Raw genomic sequence first — 17,124 nt, 5'->3', positions numbered from 1 at the left:
CAAAGGAGAGTGACAATAGAAAAATGTCATCTCTTCAAAAAATTTAAGGATAGAAGACACGCATTATTGCGCGCCCTTAAATTAGTGTCTAAAAAAACACGGAGGGCACCTATAATAAAATGTGCATCGTCTACGGATGTCGCTTTATATTTATTAATGGAACGCGCGTTCCATCCTTTAATAGTGGGGGAAAGGGGGAAATGAAATTCTGAAAAAATTAAAAACCCCGCCATGCTCTCCTCTACCTTCTTTCAATCGTTCTTCTCTCTCTCTCTCTCTCTCTCTCTCTCTCTCCCTTACCATTGTCGGTCCTCACACGTCAGATGACCGCACCGCCACCATTAGACCCACTTACCACTCCAAATCGTCATTGTTGCTCCTCTTTTAAACCACTGCAACCACCCTTCTCTCTCTCTTTCTAAAATGCTCATTTATGACCACCATCACACCAGCCACTACACCATCACCATTAGCAATGCACACCGCACCACCACTACCGTTCCTCTTTCTCCATACGAAAAAACCCTAATTTGTATGTACAATAGAGAAACCTAGATCCAAGCATTAGGGTTTGTATAAGCACATAGGATGTCTTATGACCAAAACCCATCAGACACAACCACTAATTAAGGTGATCCTGCGAAGAAATGCACTCCTGAGTAGAGAACAGTCATACCACCCGAAGTTTTGATAACCAAGTCAGTTACTGAGAAGGTTCGAACTTCAAGCATCCATGTCCACATATCTCATATGGACACAAATGTCAGCATAGGTGATGGAGTGTCGAATAGTAAAGGCCAACGTGATCAACATCAAGGTACTCAACATATTATACTTTCCTCAACTTTAGAAACTTCTACCATTGATGCTACCACTTCTCTACGACCATTTCAACCTCAACTCATTTTCCTACATTTGATACAATAATGCAACAACCAATTACATCCTTGTTTCCATCCCAATCCACCGAAGAACCAAAATTGTTTATGATGATGAAATAGACGATGGAGGGTTCGTAGGTTCGTTTTCTAGTATTGAATTTGATCCTGAAGAGGAGAATATTCTCGACAATATGCTGATGTCTGGGAAACAGTTCAAGATCTTAAAATGAAAGCTCAATTCTTTACTCCAACGAAAAGCTGATGGAGGGGGTAAACATTCGGTGTTTGGTATCGATGTGGATGTCATGCTAAAAGATCAAGAGCTTTGACTTCTAAACAAACTTGATCAGGCTGACAAGAATAAAGAGTTAAGGGTCAAGGCTCAATCTGAGACCTTTAATGGCGAGTTGAAGTTGTTGCCAAGCAACGACATGTTCTTTTTGTTCAAGATGTAAAGTATTCGAGAAGATGTCAATAGAAAGATTGAAGAGTTACGATAAGATGTTGAAAATGAGATAAAGGATTTGACAAACAACAACTCTTCTATTATCAAAAAGGTAGATATTATTGTTGGTGCAGTAACAAAAATTGTTGAGTGTTATAATTCCATGCTTCCGAAGATGGATGCACAGGAAGAAGTTGAGTCAAACAATTTTGGGAAGATTGATTTGCTTTTGGTTGAATTGAAAGCGATGGTTTCAAAGTCTGGTTCTTCATCATTGTTCACTCCTGAGCTTTTAACTTAGAAGTTTCAATTGCTTGAGTTGACAATTCATTCTGGATTGGCTCCACTCTCGAAACTCCTAAACTTACTATCAATGGATGTCCCACGTGTTGTCATAGGGAGGCAAGGGGGAGAAAGAAAAAAAGTTGGTGTAAGTAAAGGCGAAGGAGCATCTGGCAAGACAAATGGAGATATGAGTGGAGATGCGAAAGTTGTGGGAAAAATTCTGACTTCAAATTCCAACAACTTTGCCAAAGAAGACTAACATAATTATTTCAACAACAACAACAACAAGAAGAGCTTTGGCAAAAGTGATTGTTATTGGTGGTTCCAGTTCTTCTTCGAAACCTAAACTTACTGAAGCGGATAAAGGAAAAGGGAAATGTGTTAGTGTTGAACAGATGAAGGAAGAAAGAAAAGAAACTATTGAAGCAGAAATGGAAAAACAATGTCGTATTCAAAGCATACTCAGACTTCGTCAAAATGATCCTCCAAATTTGAATAAAGGTGTTCTAAGGAAAATACATAGCTATAACAACAATGAAGCTATGGTAGTGCATGGTGAAATGCATTACTTTGAGAAGAAACCAAAGAAGAGTTATGCAACTGAGAATTCAGATATGAATCAATTGGACATTCCCATGAACAAGATGATTTTTATTACTTCTGAATATCAGATTGTTGACAAATTCGATGATAAAGAAGAGTACAAGAAGCTGAAACTTCGATTTCATGTTGTACTTGGGAAAGAAAAAGAGGAAGTTTGGTCACCTGTCAAGATAGTTAGAGTTTTGGGTATCTCCAAAGATGTTCTATTCGAGGGTGTACATCAAAATTTTTGATATCATGTGGTCAGAGCAAACAATACCAACTTCAACTTTTCTGTGGTTGACTTCCCTCTATGAATCTGAATGACTTAAGCCTTGTCACGAAGATTCTTAAGGTCAATAATGAAACAAAACTTCAGGGTACAATCAAACAAGAATATCAGCTGGGTCTTGCTCATATCAAGTTATTCATCGATAATTATTATAATTGTTTAGCCTTGACAGATGTCGGATTAGCTGTTACAATGCGTAAAGAGATTATCGTATCTCAATCGTTATTGAAGAGTAAAGCCAATTTGTAGCCTTATGATGAAGGATAGATAGGTATGAAGCCTCATGGGATAATCTTTGTTGGTAGAAGCAAGAAGGGAAGGAAGACAAAGTTTTTGTTCCAAGCATGCAATGTCGAAAGATATATACTACTGCACAATATACAAACTTGATTGTCCATATGAATAACTGTAAGAAAAACAATGAAGGAGATAAGGCTGAATTGAAGAATGTGATGAATTGGTATGCAGGGATTCGAAGTTCAATGCATCAAGCTATCCAGATGTTGATGACCTAGATTCGACACTTCTCACAAAGGGGGAGAATGTTGATGTCAAATTTGGTTGTGATGTGTCGAATATCAAGGGATAGTTTCATTAGTATGTAATGTCATTATAAGGGTACTTTAGTTTCAAAGCTTTTCACATTTTGGTCCCTTTTATTTTTTGTATGCTTTCTAGTTCCCTATAAATAGGTGTTCGGTACTAGAATTAGATAAGAACTTTCTTGTAATTGTCTATTCACTTTGCACTCATTGAAAGCATAATCGAGCCAAACAAATATTATTTAGATCTTGTGTTAATCATTTTCATATCACTCTGATTCTATCATTCTTACTCGATTAAGTAATAACTACACTAAAAGAGTTGGTATCATCAGAGAGAGAGAGAGAGAGAGACTAAAAGTGTGTGATTTTGTGCATTGTTGGTAGGAGATAGAAGATCATAAGGCTTGGAATGAGAAGAAGCCTCTAGATCCAGTGTTCTTTTTAGTGCTAGCTGCTTTTTGGAGGTAAAAAGGTATCACCTCGATCATTGTTTGGTTAGATCTCTTCTTTAGGGAGTTTGTGGCCATTTCCATCTTCCTTTTTGATCCTTTGAGTTGTTTGAGTATTCCATGAAGCTGAAACTTCAAATCTGGGTAGTATGAGGTCCCTAATGCCTAAAGATGCAAGTTTTATTAAGCTATTGGCCAAGTTTATGCATTAAACCCTTTATAGAGCTTTGTTTTGGCACTTTGAGCCCTAGGTGCCATGCATGGACAAAAAGCTTGCAGCTTTATGTGGTATTTCAGCCTTGGGAGGCTAGATCTAGAGTTTGGGGCTTTAGTTTTGCTTAAAATCATCTGAATGAAATGGACTTAAGGGCTTGACGAGTGGATGAGCCAACTGGAAGAGTCGGTTAGGGTTATCCCCAATAGTTTGTGTGACAACCCAAATATTTCGTATATATAATTTCAGCAGTCTATAACTTCATTTGAAAATCAAATTCATTTCCGCCATCTTTTAGCCCAAATTAAAGTCCGTATTAGTATTCCGAGCCGACTACACTTAAGGATCAAGTGTTAGAAAACCGCCACTAAGGTCCTAACATCAAAAACCATGCCATAAACTCCATAAGATGGAGTTTACGGCCGTAAACATGGAGCTTACGGCGGTAAACTCATTTGGGCAGTAAACTCACCTTATATAAGGAATGAGTGGTCCTCCATTTCACTCTTTTTCCACTCTTAGAAGTCCCTCTCTCTACTATCTCCCTTCAAACTCGGTTTTGGATCAGAAATCATCAAGGTGTAAGTATTTACTCCCTAAGTTGCTCATTCAACACTTATTCTAGTGATCTTATACCATTCTATCCATGAATTCATTCCAGTTAAGTTGCTATTCAAGTGTTCTTGATTCATCAAGAACACACTAGAGTTCTTGGCCTAAATCATCCATTTCAAGCTCCTAGATTGTAAGTATTCCTATCCTAACTCATTGTACACTAGGATTAACATGTTTTGGACATAGAAAACACCATGAATCAAGGATGAATGAGAGTTTACGGCCAATGAAAGTTCTTGGGCCATGAACTCCCTTTAAGGGTGCAAAGTTCCCTTTCATCCTTCCTTATGCCTAGAACTCAACATAGAATCAACCACCATCGAAGTAGGGACCTTAAACATCAAAGAAACCAAGTCCTCATAGAGTTTACGGCCGTAAACCCCCAATGAATTGGTCCTTTGGTCGTAAACTCCCTAAAGGGGTAATATGGTGCCCTAACTTCCCCTATGGCTTGTATAAATGACTAGAAATTAGTATGCTTAACCTACAACCACCAAAGCATGAAATGAAGGGACAAATATGAGTTTATGGCCATAAACTACTATGTTTACAGCCGTGAACTCCCCAAAAGGTCCATTTGGATCCCTAGTCAGTTCCTATGCCTTAGAATTGAGTCTAATTTGCTTCCCTAAGTGATATTAGACTTTTAAGCAACCAATGGCACCACTTCCATGAGTTTACGGCCATAAACTCATGGGGGAAGTGGTCTTGGGGCCGTAAACACCTCTAGAGGTCATCCATTTGAAGAGTAAACTCTAATGTGAGGTCATGCTCTCTTTATATGAAACCCTTGGTACTTCTAGCACTAGTGGTAAAGTGTTTTGTGCATTAGTACGCCTTTACTTGTATAATTAGTTATTAAATAACTAATTAGATACTTAAATGTATCCTTATATGTTAAATAGGAGTTTTTCAAGTTTTCAGGGGGGAGGGGGAATACAAGTAAATCATAAAGGATTTTGTAATTCAAAAACTGATGTAATTATAACGATTTTCAATCAAACTTTTAGATAACTTTATCCCTTTTGTAATATGCAGAGCATAAGGGATGCTTTCTAAATATAATTACATAGTTTTCTAAACAACATGAGAACTTATCAAACCATTCAAATTATTATGGGAATAATTTGGGATCTTCATTACTTGCTTTCAGATTCTAATTTGATGCAAAGTCAATATATAAACTATGTATGATTTAGTTTATCCATTATTAACCTAGAGTATCATACTAAATAATTACCTTGTGTTTAATTATTTATACTCTACTTTGTTCCAAATGACTTCGAAACTCGATAACATCTAAATATTTCATGAATTAGTTAATACTATCTTGTGAGACTTATCTTCATTATTCCCTATGGGGTACCAATAATTCATCTCTGGTAGTATAACCGGAGTCTCCTAGAGGGAGAACGTGAAATTTGTGGATTGATCTATTCAGGACTGCCAATCCCACACTAAATTGCTAGCTATAGTTAGGCGGGCACGCCTGTGGTGACAAATTTTGGAAATCGTACGACGCCTGAAGAACGTCAAGGAGGTCACGGGTCAATTTAGTATGGTTATACGACTCACAATATGTATGAAATAACTTTGTTCACGGATTACTTTCCTTCTTCTATAGTTTTATTTATGTAATAAAACTACCTACTTACTTACTGGAGGGTATTCCAGGGACACCACTTATGGTTTTATCTTAAGTAGTAAAACTACTATACTTACTGGTGGTAACCATGGTTTTCTTACCGTATGGGAATCGACAAACATGGAAATCGACAAACATGTTAGAAAATATGGGATTTTCTAGGAAAACATGCATATGTATTTCATAACTCAATAATAATGGTTTTCGATATTTACTGAAATCTTTATCAGTAGAACTAAAGTATTTTCACAAGATTTAGTAACCAGTTTTTCCTTACAAAACATGCTTATGAACTCACTAGCTTTATGTTGATGTTTCTAAAACTGCTTGTATTCTCAAGTTCATGTTAGACAGGTATCTTGCTTACTTTCGGAGAAGACGATGCATATTGAAGTCTCGTCTTTACTTTTGTTTATACTGATGTATATAAACTATGTATTTCTCCGCTTTCAAACAAATGTAAATATTCTTATGTAATGTAATGGTTGTGTTTACTATGCTTACTGTGTACAATGGTTGTGATACTACGCATGACATCCTCCGCCCCAGAACGTTTCCACCGTCGGTTTCGGGGTGTGACAGTTTGGATGCACTACAAATCGGCGAGTTGATGAGACAACTCAACGAGTTGAGTTAGACTTTCCTGATTTCTCAGAGAAAAGAAGGAACTCGACGAGTCACGTAGACGCACTCGACGAGTTCGGATAACATGGACTGTTGACTCAAGCATTGACTTTTGTTGGCTTTTAGGGTTTTGTCAAGCCATGAGTAAAGAAGATCATAAAGGGGTAAAATATTCCTTCACCCTTTCCGAGAGTAAGAAAAGGGGTTAACCTAACTTTTTAGAGTTGTGATAATAAAGTGTTAATTAGAGATGATTATATTATGTTGACGGAGACTAGACTGTTCGTGGGGTACTAGAGCTACTTGCTTACTAACGAGGTGAGTCTGCTCACTATACTTACTTGAGTTATCGATCGGAGGGTCTTATTTGAGTTATCGATCGAAGGGTCCTATGTGCTTATACTGAGTTATGTGATATTATGCATTTTTTCTTTGTGATATATGTTATATTATTCTATGCTTTACTTAGTTAGGATCGGAGGGTCCAAACTAAGTTGTGAGACCGGAGAGTCTTCACTGAGATACGGGACTGGAGGGTCCACTCGAGCTGTAAGACCGGAGGGTCTTCACTAAGACACATGACCGGAGGGTCCACACCGAGTCGTGAGACCGGAAGGTCCTCACCGAGACACATGACTGGAGGGTCCATGTCGAGTTATAGCTATGAGAGGCTTATTATGTATGTATGTGGTATTTTGGGGAACTCACTAAGCTTCGTGCTTACCGTGTTGTCTGATATGTATTTCAGGTACTTCTCAAGATCGCGGGCCGACTTGATTGTACACACCAGTTAGAGATCATGATTTTGAAGATTTTGGGATTTTGTTAAACATTTGTTGACTTGTCTTTTGACAAATTATACACTTTGTGGTTTTTGGGAAATGTGATAATGAGTTTACATGATTTTAAAAATGAACAATTTATTTGAAAATTTACAGGGTTACACTTTTCCACCATCGGCCGGGTATGTTGTGACAGAATGGTATAAGAGCTAATTGCCACAGCGAATTAACATTTCTTTAGGAATTACGGCTATAACTTAGGAAATATATTCTGATTAGGTTTATCCTCAAGCCTATAAATAAAATTAGTACTATTAATTACTCTACTAATAGACTACAGATTGGAGAAGTGTGTAGGTTGGAACTGTTGACTTGGGTTGTTGGATTTCAAATCAACTATACTCCAAAATGGTCCTGCCCGCCGACTCTTCCTACTGGCTGAACCATACATAGTCTAGAAGTACAAAACAATAATAAAACCATCAATCCCGAATAACATATACAAATACATAAGACAAATATCCAGGATAAATCAGTATGTGCAAATTAAGTCACTCCTAAATATAGTCTGATCAACTATGTTTAGACTTGACCGAACCAATACATCGACTGGATTGGGGATAGAAAAACGATAAAACAGAAATCATACATACAAATACAAACAATGTATGTAAAGTGTATCAAAATACATCATAATTTTCAAAAATACAAAGTATCAAACCCAAAAAAAAACCCTCAACCTATTTATCGCTGCTTTCGTACTTAGCCTCCTCATCCTCCGTGTCATCATCATCAGTATCTTTGGGAAGAGGGCCTGAAGGACCGACACCATCATGACCGACGCCCTATGACTAAGAAGGTGGTAAACACAAGGACCCGCTCTAGGAAAAGGTTGATGGTCCATCCCTAGATGTCGCATCATCGCAGAGACCAAATCCATAATCCAACGATGCTCCTCCTTTGCAGCAATTAGATACTGCATCACATCACATAGAATCGTCTCCAGCTGACCAGGCTCCGCGTATCTAGGCCTCTGATGCCTCACGAAGGCAGGCAAAGGGATGTCCTCCTGCTCCATCTGCTGAATCAGCTCCACGATGTCGTCCTCCGGAATCCTCCACAACTGCCCTACCTCCCTAACCAACACCTGCATCTTCCCGAGAGCGATAGTACTCAACTCCTGGATAGGCATAGGGACCATCCCACTAGTGTCGACCTCATAGGATAAGGCCAACCTAGTAACCCAATGACCCTCGTAGATCCTGCTTGAAGGTGTGGACCCTAGAGCCACGCTAGATAAGTTAGAAGCAAGAGCAAAAGGAAAATAAAGGCAAACCTCCATCTGAGTAGGGCTAGAAAAGATCGCTCGAAGGAACCTTGTCACACTCTTGTCTATGACAAATGGGGGAAGAGTCAAATCGATGAATCAACCGATATATAGGAGAACAGAAGGCACTCTCCTTGGCTGTCCTAGAGACATAAGTCCCCCCAGTGTGGGCCTAGACCTACATCTAGATATACTCCTATGGTGGGGAGGTAATACAACTGTCAAGGTAAGCATAAAAATGAGGGCTCAAAGTCTCCTCAACAGTGTAAATCCTTAGACACCTCTCCCTAGCTCGATTAGGAGCAGGATACGCCTCCCAGGCGAAAAGTAAAAGTTGATGGTCAGTCCATCGCGTCGGCTCCTTGTCGAAGTGGACCGTCGAAAAGAACTCGGCTAGGGTTAATAACGTGTCTTGGCCGATACCATGGGAGATGTATTTCACATGAATATGACTTTTATTATCATTGCCTACTTATAATATACATAATAGCCTAATAATAAGGAATTGAAATACTATACATAACATATAATTATCTATCGCTATCGTGTTTATCAATATCTAGATTATCGTGAAGAAACATCATTGAGGTAACGGTATGTTTTCGATAGAACCGACTTGTTTCTCAGTAGGTTTTGGTGGCTTCTTTGAAAACATTAAGGAAGCTTGTGCTGTTGTGTCATCTTCTTGCTTCTTTGGGCCCTTTGGTGGTGTTTTCCACGGACTATTATCTATAGCACCAAACATGACGCCAACTTTCCCAAAACCACCCTTGGTTTCATCACTTGCAGGGGGCTCATGAGGCTGCGGCTTTGTGATCCTTATGACCCCATTGGGGCACAATGCCATCATCGCCACTGTCTCATAAACCTATTACCAGATCACCATAAATTATTAAGTTAAAAACATGACACGTGTTGTTAGCCATATAAGAAGATACCTTGCATATATCATCTGCTTTTTCAACCCAACGTTTGCCTTGACACGTAATAATAATATACTCTTTGCACTCCTTAAACAACTTGTACAGATCTTCGTTAGTTGAAATTCTGGCCTCAGCAATCGTACATCCTGAACTAAGCTGAAATTTTGAAATATTCATATCATCAAAACATATATTTAATGATTTGAAATATTAAAATTATGGTTTTTAACAGAAACAAAGAGATTAAATTGGTTCGATTGTGCTTACAAGAGAAAGAAACAACTGCTCAAAGAAACCAGAAGGTGAGATGTTCTCAAAGCCATGCAGAATACCTTCCCTATAAAGAACGATACCGATTTTCTTCAAATAGGGAACGGCGAATTTTATAAATGAAAAGTAAATTAGTGTTCTGAACCCTGAGTATAATTGCGTTTTGGAATTTTCGTCCTTATCTAGGCTTCTTGTGGCATTTGTGGACTTTTTTCAAGTAAAATGACTACATTATGTCCCTAGCACAACTGATATTTGTAATCTTGGCCTTAAAGTTACTCATGTGCTTGGAACATGGACAAGAAAACGTTACAAAAATATCAAATAATGACTAAAATTGCAATTGAGAAAACTTAATGGTACTAAAATTTCAAAAATCAACTATATTCAGTAACCAAAAATGTAATTTACTCTTAAAAAAATGAAATCGTCTCACTTACACTGATAAATCCTCATCGTATAATGGAGATTGTTTAACAGCGGGTATCGATTTTGCAGCTTCCCATAGTTCTCGCCACAAATTACCTTAAAATCATGAAATTAAGAAAACCGGCAGAAAAAAAGAGAGAATAAGACGGTGTAGATATATATACCTTCTTTTTGCATACGCGTACTCAGCTGTCCTTTAGAAGAAGAAAGATCACCATTAATGGATTCTTTACTCTCATCATCTGTTGATGTTTCTGTCCAGTCAGGGGGTGAGTGCCATCTAACGAAATCTTCTAATATGCACCCTGGATTTGCTGCCTAAAACATGATTTATAACCCAAATTAAGCAGAAACACTAAGCTAGTCGTTAAAATTTCCTTTTTAATGAAACCATTTTGGTTAAAATTTCACCTTGAAAGCCTGCATGTCAGAGAGAAGCTGAGAACACCCCGCACCAACACTGAGCACGTATATAAAGTGTCAATTTGTGTGAAAAATCATACTAGTTTGGAATAAATGGGATGATAGAATAAGCAGCTTAATGGAATGAGTTATGCTCATGTTTGGTTGGTCTGGTAGAGGAATCGAATGAATTTCAAATTAATTTAATTCAGCGTACGTTAAAAAAATTGTTATTTGAAAAAAAAAAAACCGTAATTTAATTAAGATAATAAAAAAGCAAACAAAACAGTTTTAGTTTATTTTCATTCCTTCCATTATCATACCAAGCACTACCTTGATGCACTAACCTCCCAGTACGTAACACAAGCTCCTCCGTTTCCCTAATAACTTCTTCAGTAAGCAACGGCCCTTCCTATGAACCAAAACGTTAACCAAAACAGGAGTCGATTTCATAATAACCAATGGCATATATCTCGTAAATATGATCAAATTAAACCTGCATAATAGGTGTATACACGGGTTCACCAGTTTTTAAAAGTGTGGTGTTCTCAAGTCGTTTGTGAGCTCCTAATCGAAGCACACGTTCCCCAGTGCTAATCTTAGCATACAAATCAGGATCACGATTGGCTTGTTTTGGAACCGCATCTAATGATTGGGTGGCGATAACTCGCCTTTGTTTCCTCGAAATACAACAATTGATAACCTGCAAATCCTGGTACAAAAGACAGGAATTTAAGTTTGGGATTTCATCCGTAGGGATTCCTGGTATGTATTGTCCTTCACACCATAGCCTTCTCAACTGTACATCACATATTCAAAAAAGCATCAAGAGAGAGTAAGTTAATATACGTCTAATTAAATAGATTGTGTTAGCATATATAGAAACTTATGACATGAAATCGATCACCCGTCAACCTATCAAACTATATTAGTTTTTTTATATTTTATTTAATCTTATAAATTCAAAAAATACAAAAAGCAAAATCTCAAATTCTTAAAAATGTACGTAGAATCTTTTTCCGACAATTAAATTTTAACAATTTTTTGGGTTTGTAACCTGGTTAATAACTAAGTCTATATTTTTTTTACTTTATTTAACCTTTAAAATTTCAATGGGTCCAACCAGGTCGACCTGTTTATCGTTGGGTTGTGAGAAAAATAGATGGGTCAACCCGTATTGAAAAAATTGTAACCTTATCATTATGCATGCTGTGTAACGTTGAAAATCTCAACCCATTTAATTAAAGAGTCTACACAAACCCAACGCAAACATTGTGAGCTCCATACAAGATAGACAAGAGCAACTCACTTCTAAAACTACCCTCGACCAAAACAATGCCATTTTCCTCAAAGTTTTCAAACTTCCAACAACTGCAGCAAGCTCCGTAACGAAGCTCTCGGCAGGTGCTCCATGAAGTTCTTTGGAAAAATTAGTAATCATTTTATTCGTCTTAAGACAAGATCCAACCTTCTTTCGAGAAAAGTTTCCTTCTGCAAATATCTTGCAATGATTATAATGGTAGTGAAATGTTATCAAGAGGGACTTCAAGAAACTAAACAATGTCACTTTTTTCAGGAAAGACAACATTATAAGTTAGTAAGTAAAGAATTTACCCGCATTGAGAAGTGAATGGATAAAAGACATTACTTTTTCATTACGACCAAACTCAGAAGAAAACTTATCATCTTCCCTCTCCCCCACTACAAATGATTTCATAGCAGATAAGCTTAAACCAGATCTCTCTTTTACAGGTGATGAATCTCTTGATGATGCCAAAAGATCCTTCATCGACCTTAAACCTTTTGTGGTCCTGATTTCATCATCATAACATTGTAGATCATTCACAAATAAAAGCACAGAAAAAAAAAAGTTGTATTAGAAAATACTTACTGAAAACCTATGGCCAATTGCTTTAGCACGGCTGATGATGGTATGATATTGTTATTCACCTCAACATGAGCTGGTGAATTGTCCTCTTTTGCCTAAAATATATGAAGATCTTTGTATAATGAACATACGTACTACTAAGTATTGTTTGAATATGGGTTTTTAACGTGATTATTGCTGCATGTTTTACTTTTACAGAATGTTTATGTGGGAAGAAGAAGTTACCAGAAAATTAGGAATCCCCTTTAATAGGTATACATTTCCATCAAAAATCGGAAACGACATTTTCGGATTATCGGTTCTCTTAGCTTCTTGGACTCCCTTTCTTCCCAAATCTTACGTTTTCCAACGAGTCCTGCCGAAAATTTATCCATGATTAGTATCTTATATCGGCATCAAACATATACATTGATCGATTAAAACCCTTCGAATAGTGTAATTGGACCATAATGAATTGGAATATGAAACAATGCAGATTGTGGCCAAAAACATGGAGAATGATTATGTACCTAAGTTACAACGAGAACCATTATTTCCGGATATCGGCGATTTCTTTAGGAATCAACTTCTTTCAGGCAATGAGGATTTCAGTTGAGATACATGATATAAAGAGAACTCAAAAAGGAATTACAAGCTTCTAAATATAGAATGATTTTGAAAACAAGTGGAAATCAAGAGAGATGGAAACCTAGATCGGCGGAGTAATCTGATTTTTTAATATCCGTGATTTTCTGGTTGGTGATCAAGTGATTCGTGAGAGCGTATTTGTAGGGAAATCTAGTTTGCTTCCATTTGATTCTTGGAACCACGAAATATACATAGAATTGACTATTGAGTGTAGTGTGTATAAGTAGACTTAAAAAACACGTCGGTGTGTATATGTTGATTTAAAGAACATGTAAAAGTCATAACTTTTTTTTACCAATATTCTAAACTACTCCTAACCTAATACCTAATTCCACCGACCGGATTTGGCATTCGACCTCAAAAATGCAAGACAACACATGATGACACTGCTGAACTCGAAGAAGCCCTTTGGAATAAAATTCATAGCTAGCTAAGCATAGTTGCAAAACGGGAGCTGATTTTTTTAGATGTAATTTTTGATCTATCCACATATTTTTATAGAAATAGACAATTATACTCTTTATTTAAAATTAGAGATATTAAAGAGAGAGACAGATCAATGTTTTCGAAACTGTAACCACTCAAATTTTCAAAAGAATGTTTCAATTTTAATAAATAAAACCATTTCCATAAACTATGAAATCCCAAAGAAACTCTTTTCAAATCCACATGCATTACAACTTTATTTTAAGAAAAAAAACAACGTCAAAGTGTTCCATAAAATGTCGGTGATAGAGTGCACATCGCGCCATCAAGTTTTGTCCTTGCCCTTGGGTTCAGATGTACCTAAAACAATACTACAAATTGTAAGCTAATGCTTAGTGAGTCCCCCCCCCCCCCCCCCCCGAGCATATCCCATACACAACCCACATAACACATATCAAGTTAGTTATAAGGTACAGATATCATATAAGTCATGCATACAACATATAAGGAAGCCCTGGAAACCCTCCTGCGTTTTACACCTAATGCCACGGGAACCCCCATGTGGTCTTATCTGCCATGGGAACCCCCACATGATCTTCCTACCTTGGGAACCCCCACAAGGTCTTCTTGCCCTGGGAACCCCCATAAGGTCATGCTACCAAGCAAGACACAATGCAAACTCTAAGAGAAGATATACTAGGATGCCCTGGAAATCCTCCAATGACTTATACCAAATGCCACGGAAACCCCCACGTGGTCTTTCATGCAAATGTCATACTATCATATCGTATGTTCAATCAACAATCATCATCTCATAAAGTCGGCCTTGGTACCTTAGACTCATTGATATGGTCAGAAGACTCACCTCTGTCCGAAGAATGCGAAAGTTGTTCTCCTAACTGCTCGCAACCACCCACACTGAATAATAATGTTAACTAATTGTAACATCCATAAAAATCAAGTCAAATTCAAACTTTTTAAAACATTAAAACCAACAATTATTACAAATTTTTTTTCAAAAGAGTTCTATATCAGAGTATCCCAGAAACATAGACATAAAATATGAGGAGTTGTACGATCAAGTCTTTACCTTCCCGCAATCATCAGATGCACCTGAAGCAATAATCAATAAATGTAAGCTCGAAGGCTTAGTGAGTTACCCTCAAAATACTAATACAAATACAATCCACAAAACCATAACAGCAATATCATAACATAACGAACAAAACAGCATCCAATAGGTCCACATCTTTACATACTGGATTACCCTTGGGCCCACATTGTGAGTCTGGATAGCCTTCTAGGTCCACAGCTCACATCTGGCTTGCCACTGAGCCCACAGTACGAGTCTGGCATGCCTTACCCGACCCTTAACTCGTATCTGGAATTCTCCTGAGTCCTCAGTATGAGTCTGGCATGCCCTGCCCGGCCCTCAGCTCATATATAGAATACTCTAGGGTTTGTTGGCTACTGCACGCAGCAGTACAACCTCAACCCATCCCACATAGTATGTCGACATATAACACAACTAATGTACATAGGTAATCAGATAATAACACATGTAGTCCTACAGATCTACCAAACTGGTATAGCAACTAGCATGCAAAACTAACTCATAATCAACATAATACCAAGTGCTAGGATAACATATCTAATGGGTCAGCTGTAACATCCTGTTTCGGATCATTCGTGATTAGGGTTCGTGGGTTGCAAACTAGGCATGAGGAGGTCTCGGGGTTGCAACGAGTTGCTAGAAGCTTAGGGCATCTTGTCACATTTCCGTGGGTTCGAGGTTCATGGGAATCGAGGTTATATCAAGGAAGCAATAAAAGTTTGAAGTTGTGGCAAGATAAGTCCTTTATTTGAGAAAGGTGGCATCTAAGTACGCTGGGCGTACATATGTGTACGCTTAGCGTACTCGTGTGTGTCATTTTCAAGTGGAGTCACCTAGTACGCTGGGCGTACCAGAGGGTACACTGGGCGTACTAGGCACAGAGTGGAAACCTTAACTTTGGATTTTCCCTATATAAAGAATGAGATTGCCTTATTCCTAGCCACCATCCTCAGTCTTTAAACCTTGTAAAACCCTAATCCTTCATTCATAGAGCTTGTGAGTGCATTTTAGAGCCTTGAGTGGTTTTGGTGTGTTCTTGGAGTAAAGAAGGAGCTTTGGAGAAGAAGGAGTGAGGAGTCCAGGCCTTGGATCTAAGCATATCTAAGTTGGAAGCTTCATATATAGGTATAAAACTTCAATATTTCTCACTCGTTTGTTTTGAGCATCATATTAGTGTATTTTAGGGTTTTTGTCCCAAAAGGTGGAGACTTTATGAGATAGTGAATTCCAGAGGCTATGATCAACCCCTTTGAGTGTGATTAGTAGTGTAATGTCATAAAAATCCAATGTTGGTCATCGGAATCAAGCCATGCATGAGTTATGAGCTTTTTGAGATAAAGTAGTGAGTGTTTTGGGTGTTTGTGACCTTTCTAGGCATGAAAGGGATTAAAGTCCCTGACTTTATGGAGTAAGAGCCATTAGGGAGTCCAGATCTAGGATTTCAGTTAATGTCTTAACTGATTAAGACCAAATGAGTAGAAAGAGTGAATCTGGGGAGTACGCTGAGCGTAATTCCTATATGCCCTGTGTACTACCTAGTGTCCCTGATGGCCAATCTGGATTGTGAGTACGCTGAGCGTACCAAGGGAGGTACGCCCCGTGTAACCTCACTATGGACTTTTGGGCTAAGTCTCATTTTGGGCCTTGAGTGTTAGGCATGAAGTTTGCGCTTGTTGCAATAGAGTATTAGACAAGAGGAATACATACATACATACATACATACATACATACATACATACATACATACATACATACATACATACATATATATATATATATATATATCCATGTTTGGGCCCTTGAGTTGGGCTTGCCATTTAGTTTTGAGAGTGGGCCTTGGGTGAGCCTATTTATTATTGGGCTTTGGTAGGCCCAATGGGTTTAGGCTATTAATGGGTTCGTCAGTGGTCTTCCTTTAGACCTAATGAGTGAGAGTTTGGACTTAGTTCTTAATTGGGTTAATTGTGGTCTTGTTTTAGAGTTAGAGGTCGGTGCATAGCAATAATATTTATAAGAGTGTTTATCCTCCGAGGTGAGTCTTCTCACTATACTTTACCTAGAGTGGTATTTAGGTGTGACCAAAGGGTCGTATGTGCTTACTTGAGTTATGCAATTGTCTGTGTGATATATATATGCTATATTATGTGTTACTGAGATAGGACCAGAGGGTCCAACAAGCTGTAAGACCAGAGGGTCTTCACTTAGACCGGACCAGAGGGTCCAACGACCCATGGGAGTGGAGGGTCCCACATAGACACATAGACCAGAGGATCTTACAGAGTTATAGACTCGAGTGGCTAATGCGTTGTATGTGGTATTTTAGGGAACTCACAAAGCTTCGTGCTTACTGTGTTATGTG

At 38.0% G+C, this 17,124-nt stretch overlaps 1 protein-coding gene across 2 annotated transcripts; it reads right to left on the bottom strand.

Annotated features, from left to right (window-relative positions):
- Positions 1–9,144: 9,144 nt before the first annotated feature.
- LOC145005693 (uncharacterized) lies at positions 9,145–13,192 on the bottom strand. Of its 2 annotated transcripts, XM_078964810.1 has the most exons (13): positions 13,108–13,192; positions 12,824–12,953; positions 12,602–12,693; positions 12,325–12,521; positions 12,020–12,201; positions 11,207–11,509; positions 11,058–11,122; positions 10,720–10,768; positions 10,473–10,626; positions 10,320–10,404; positions 9,877–9,946; positions 9,625–9,765; positions 9,145–9,554 (listed from the first exon to the last, which is right to left on the bottom strand). In XM_078964810.1, exons 2-13 carry the CDS (start codon positions 12,881–12,883, stop codon positions 9,267–9,269), a joined length of 1,686 nt encoding a protein of 561 aa, XP_078820936.1. In that variant the 5' UTR covers positions 12,884–12,953; positions 13,108–13,192; the 3' UTR covers positions 9,145–9,266. The 2 variants fall into 2 exon arrangements, with proteins under 2 accessions (XP_078820936.1, XP_078820937.1); XM_078964811.1 differs by lacking the exons at positions 12,602–12,693; positions 12,824–12,953; positions 13,108–13,192 and having other exon boundaries at positions 12,020–12,211; positions 12,325–12,439.
- Between the last annotated feature and the right edge of the window lie 3,932 nt (positions 13,193–17,124).

This window comes from Lactuca saligna, chromosome 7 (genome assembly GCF_052625555.1).
Source record: "Lactuca saligna cultivar CGN05327 chromosome 7, ASM5262555v1, whole genome shotgun sequence".
Lineage (NCBI taxonomy): Eukaryota > Viridiplantae > Streptophyta > Magnoliopsida > Asterales > Asteraceae > Lactuca > Lactuca saligna.
This window is presented reverse-complemented; position numbering and strand designations above follow the sequence as displayed.

Coding starts and splice junctions, on each gene's coding strand:
- LOC145005693 (XM_078964810.1), bottom strand. CDS start 12,883: ATGTCGTTTCCGATTTTTGATGGAAATGTATACCTATTAAAGGGGATT. Junction 12,522..12,601: donor CAATTGGCCATAGGTTTTCA/GTAAGTATTTTC, acceptor TGATGAAATCAG/GACCACAAAAGGTTTAAGGT. Junction 11,510..12,019: donor GGTCGAGGGTAGTTTTAGAA/GTGAGTTGCTCT, acceptor TGTGATGTACAG/TTGAGAAGGCTATGGTGTGA.